This window comes from Benincasa hispida, chromosome 6 (genome assembly GCF_009727055.1).
Source record: "Benincasa hispida cultivar B227 chromosome 6, ASM972705v1, whole genome shotgun sequence".
NCBI lineage: Eukaryota > Viridiplantae > Streptophyta > Magnoliopsida > Cucurbitales > Cucurbitaceae > Benincasa > Benincasa hispida.
The window spans coordinates 24,121,979-24,127,392 of NC_052354.1; the positions used below are offsets into that span (position 1 = coordinate 24,121,979).

The window sequence follows — 5,414 nt, forward strand, 5'->3', positions numbered from 1 at the left end:
TCTTATTATAATTTATGTATTTTAAATGATGCATGCAGTTTTACTTTTTTTTTTTTTTTAGATTAAAAAAATGTCAAATAGTAAAAACATATAGAAAAGATGGAGAAGAAAGATAGAATCATAGTAAGGGTATTTTTTAACTTTTTTTTTAGTTTTATAATATTTTTAAAACTTTTGAAACTAGTGGATATTTTTTAACTCATTTCAGAAGTTTAAGAATATTTTTAAAAGTTTTAAAAGTTTAAGAATATTTTTAAAAGTTTTAAAAATTTAATGATATTTTGGACCCGTCATTGAATGTCAATTGATTCATTATGAATCTCGATAAGAAAATGGAGTAAGCAAAACTTCATTGAAAATTAAGAAGCCATTGGCATCAAGCAGAAAAGGGAGAAATTACCTCCATTTATGGTGTGACACGTCAATACCTACTTTTAAAATAGGATGAGACCCACTAATACCAATGTGAAATCCTTGGAGTGGGACCTGACAACTACATATCTAAAAAAGAATCAGAGTGGATGAAATGGACCATGAGAGAATGACCTAGCAAATTTGTCAAATTATCACCAACAATCCAGCCAGCCTCTAATTTTAGGTCCAAAAAGGGCAACCACCAAAAAAAATCAGCTTTTTTCCTTTTAAAATTAAAACAATCTGCAGTCCACATCAAAGCAAATTGAAATGAAGACTCAAAAGATCTGCAAACCAAGTTGAATCCGACTAGAGGGGCTTTACAATCACAAAATTTATTATCAACATTACAAATAACAAACGATTCATACAAGAAAATTTATGATAACAATAAAGGACGGCGAGTCGGTCCCGATCAGATTCTACAAAACTCGATTTCTATCAATACGAGAGTGTCGACAATTCCCCAGACGCACTAATAAGGCTGGGTCGATCTCTCTCAAGTTCAATTTTTATAACTTTTCTTCTCCTACAGAAAGAATAACAGAAGAAAAAAAGAAAGATAATAACATTTTACCAAAACAAGGCACTGCACTGATGGATCTTTTACACTTCTCTTTACTTCCGGCCTTTCTTATCTTCTTTCACAGGATCAAATCTCGGCAGGGTTACCAATGTGTTTACGCGCGACACTCCTTCCAAGGCAGACCATTCTATTCCAGTTTCCGATTGTTCTTCCTCCTTCCCTTCATCTTCTTCACTTCCATCTTGCAAAATCTCATTGCTGGTTCGGACAGTTCCTGAACGATTCAGACCATTTGGGGCAGACAAATCTTCATTCTCAACTGCAGTGCTGACTTGATCTGCTAAACTTTGTTGCTCTTCCAGTTTGGTACTGGAAGCAGATGATAGATTGCCAGAGTTTGAGTCAAGGAAGAGGCAAATGACAGCACAGTCGTCAATCTTGGAAGTTGGATATTTAAGTTTCCATGCCTTTACGGCAGTTTCCACCAGAGTTCGAGCTGCGGTTGTACGTTTTGGAGCTGATGCAACAATATCTACAACCTCTTTGTTTGACAGCACATCCCATATCTGCAAAACAAAACACAAGACGAACTCCAGACATGAGAAAGAGCAGCAGGGTCCACTTTTGAAAGAAAATGGTACAAGAAATTGCTCTCATACTCCATCTGTAGCCAGAACAACGAACTCGTCTTTTTCAGTGAGCCGTCGATATGATATTTCAGGTACAGAGATAAGACCAAAGTCTTTGAGGCAAAAATCTCCAAATGCCCGTGCCATGGCAAGTCCAGGAGAGTTGCTGTTTGGAAGCCAAACTCGAGCTACATCAGGTTCATCTTGGAGAGCAAAGACACGACCTCTACACTTACGGATTCTCTCTGCTTCAGCTGTTAGGGGAAACGAATTGTCATAAAAAAATCCTTCAGCAAAATAACAGAGTTGGGAAGAAAGAAGAGGGGGAAAGGAGCTGACTACAGTCAAATAAATCTCAAAGTAAATTAGCATTTGAATTTTTCTAAAACAAAACTTGGCATTTTAGCTTATAAGACAATAAGAATACACTCCGTAGTTCTGGGCTTAAACGATTCCAACTGATATGACTAGTAATGATTCAAGAAATATAATCCGTTGTCCAAAACTTCCTTATAGGGTACGATTACAGGTATTTAGACAATTAGACTTGAGAAAACTTGGTACATCCAAAACCAATGAATACTATGAAAAAGTAGAACACTTTTTTCCATAAAAGTTGAAGACTTGTTGATCAAAGATGCTCATTTTTTTAAAGCATCAAAACAAAGTTTTATGTATTTAATTTTTTTAAAAAAATGAAAACATGGGAGGGTGATTTCAAAAAAACCAAATCAGAGAAGGAAAGAGGAGAGTAAATTTCAAATACTATATGTAATCTGATTATATGAAGATTTTTTTTCCTACGGCTTCCATTAATTTTCAGCCATATGAACAAAATATTTAAGAACAATGTCAAACCCCTATAACAAAATAATATTCTGCATAGTGGAGGCCAGAAGATGGAGCTAAAACCTGGAAGATTTGGCTTCAGATCCACAGTCAATTGAATGGCAACAAGAGAGTCATCTTTATCTCTCATACCCAAAACAGCTCGGGAGTCCCCAACATTTCCAATGACAAGATCCTGACCCTGAAAAAAAAAAGGAACTATTTTATGAGCAAAGAAAGAACACAAATAACAAATCTAATTCGAACTTAAATAGGAATCATTTCCTTTTCAATATGAAACAAGACCTGTTTAACAATCGTCACTGCTGTAGTCCCACTACAGAAGCTATCTATAGTTTGGTGCATTCTAAGTTCCCAATCCATAACTCTAAAAGCCTTAAGAAATGACTCCTTCAAAGTATGGAAAATTTCAGGTTGCTGCTTTTCTGTTCCATCAACATCAATGGAGGCCCTAAATTCTTCATCAGCAGATAAAAAGGAGGTAGCTTCATCCGAGTTCATACTTCCTGTATTATTAAGACTGATCTCTCTATGAGCATCATCTGTGGTCAAGTTAACCTCCCAATGTGCACTCAACCTCAAAGGAAGAGAATCCCTCACTTTCTTCGCAACCATATGACCATAAGGACCATGGCCATCAAAAACCCCACAGAAGATTGTATCAGTTCTAGAGCCAAAATTCTGAAACCCAAGTCAAAATCAGAGTCAATCAGATGCATGTTGAGATGTTAGGAGTTTCAGAGAGAAAAGGATCATGCTATGTAGTATCATTATTATATAAAAAATGGACAAAAGATTAAGAAAATAACCTAAAAGTCGACCCCACCCCAAGAAGCCATGAACAAAAAAGAGTATACAAAAGCATAACAGACAGACCCCATAAGGGTGCCCACTGCTCAGGTGGTAAGCAAGATACCCTCCAAGATCCCTGATTCAAATCCTTTATGAAAACTTAATAGCTTAAAAGGAAAGAAATTAAAGTTTTCTACAACTTTTCAACCACATAATGAAGAGAAAAAAACACAAAAGTTGAGTAAAGAAGAAGCAACCCAAGTGATGTAATCTATGTCGGATCAGATATGAGATAACAAATTAATAAAACAGACTGAAAGTACAGAAACAAGCAAGCAAGCAATTAAATCAAACTCTTGAATATATATATTCATTTTCCAGAATCTTTAGGTTTGGATCTAAAGATCAGGAAATGAGTTTTGAGAAAGAAGAACAAACCTCCCAAACAATCATGGCATCCTGGTTGGTCCCTTTCTTACCCTGCTGCGTGAACAGAGACGCCACCTCAGTGAAGCCATTGGCGAAGAGCCTACCGGGGATCCGATGGAGTGAGAGATCCCCAAACGAGGAATTTCTCGAACCAAATCGCCTCCGGGAACAGTTCTTTCTCCGATGATGCTTCGCCGGAGAAGTTGGGGAACCAGGAATGGGGCTCCTGCTCTCCGCAGACAAGCAGGACCCCATCCGAAGTGCCCTAACAATGCTTAGAATGCACTCCAGGCCAACCGCCCGATTCAAACTCCAACGCCCTCCACTTTCTGCGTACCGATCCGTCAGGAACCCCCGTTCCGTGCCTCCCGTTTGGGGACACTCCCTCCAAATCTCAACACAGAGTGTTTCGATCCCACATGAGCATCATCGTAATCATCAGATCCTTTCCGTAATTGGGGAATCGGGGAATTGGGTAGTAGAAGAAATGGGAAAATCTGTTCGTTCCAACTTTTTGATGGGGAAAAGGAGAATCGAAAAGTGGAGATGGGATCTGGGTTTGCATGCAAATGGGAAATGGAATTGGGACCCGAAATTGAAGAAAGCAATCGGAAAAGATGGAGGCGATGATAAGGAATGAGAATGGATTAGAGAAGAGGAAATGGAAAGATGTGGGTGAATAAGAAGGAGAAAGAGAAGGAGAAGGAAAGGGTTGAATGTGGAGAGAAAATAGGAACCACCAAAGTGATGATGTAAATAAAAGAGGAGAGAGACATGGGTTTCATTTCAAAGCATTCAACCTGTTTGTGTTTTTGTTTTTGTTTTTGCTTTTTTTTAAAAAAAAAATTTAATTTTTGTTTTTTTGGACTTTGTCTATCACTCTCACAAATCTCACCTCGGACACGATTTCTTTTCTCCTTCCACAAATTTCCACACCTTTTTTCCTTTTTCCTTTTTCTAATTTCTTTTTTCAATTCTAACATTTTTGGGTTTTTTTTGTCGTTAAAAAAAAAAAACACCCTTACTGCTTCTTCTCGATAAAAATTTACCATGTCACAAATATTTTCTTTTAAAATAAAGAAATTTTTTAATTTTTTTAATAAAAGATGGGAGGTACATGATTAGGTACAACCAAGGTTCGAAATATCAATATCGATAAAAATATAGAGGTTCCAATTTTATAGAAATATTGATGGAAATTTCGATATCGATAAAAATTTTAAGAAATTTTATGGAAATCGACGAAAATTGATGAAAATTGTTATAATTAGTTAATGAAATTTTGATTGTTATCTAATTAGACTATTTTTAATCATCGTTTCTATAAATTAAAACAATATTTAAAGGTATTGTGTAAATATTGATGCAAGAGCATAAATTTAAAAAAGAAATGAAAAAATAGTTATAAAATAATATCAATTTTTTTATTTTATTTTTTCTATGTCTTTTTCTTGGAAATGAAAACTTTGGATGGTAAAAAAAGCAAGACCACATCAAATCAATTTTTAGGTGAAATGATATGAAAATTCAATGGAAAAATGTTTGAATGAAATTAAAAATAAATATATGAAAATTTTATCCATTTTGGTTTCTTAGAAATGAAAGCTTTATATGGTAAAAAAAAATAAAATTAAACTTACATCCATCCAATTTTGAGATGAAAGGATATGAAAAACAATGGAAAAATATTTGAATGAATTAAAAATAAATATATGTTGTTATTTTTCTCAATTTTGGTTTCTTGAAAATAAAAGTTTTTTATGATAGAAAATAAA

At 35.0% G+C, this 5,414-nt stretch overlaps 1 protein-coding gene across 1 annotated transcript; it reads right to left on the minus strand.

Moving 5' to 3' along the window:
* Positions 1 to 713: 713 nt before the first annotated feature.
* On the minus strand, positions 714 to 4,418 carry LOC120079897 (probable protein phosphatase 2C 33). The gene is made up of 5 exons (XM_039034344.1): positions 3,649 to 4,418; positions 2,704 to 3,099; positions 2,482 to 2,599; positions 1,600 to 1,823; positions 714 to 1,506 (listed from the first exon to the last, which is right to left on the minus strand). The coding sequence occupies exons 1-5, from the start codon at positions 3,892 to 3,894 to the stop codon at positions 1,033 to 1,035; spliced, it is 1,458 nt and encodes a 485-aa protein (XP_038890272.1). The 5' UTR covers positions 3,895 to 4,418; the 3' UTR covers positions 714 to 1,032.
* Between the last annotated feature and the right edge of the window lie 996 nt (positions 4,419 to 5,414).

What these genes read in the sequence shown, in the direction of transcription:
- LOC120079897 (XM_039034344.1), bottom strand. Translation starts at nt 3,894, where the DNA reads ATGGGGTCCTGCTTGTCTGCGGAGAGCAGGAGCCCCATTCCTGGTTCC. An exon ending in CAGTGACGATTGTTAAACAG is followed by an intron (nt 2,600 to 2,703) that starts GTCTTGTTTCAT and finishes TTTTTTTTTCAG; the next exon opens with GGTCAGGATCTTGTCATTGG. An exon ending in TCTGAAGCCAAATCTTCCAG is followed by an intron (nt 1,824 to 2,481) that starts GTTTTAGCTCCA and finishes TTCCCCTAACAG; the next exon opens with CTGAAGCAGAGAGAATCCGT.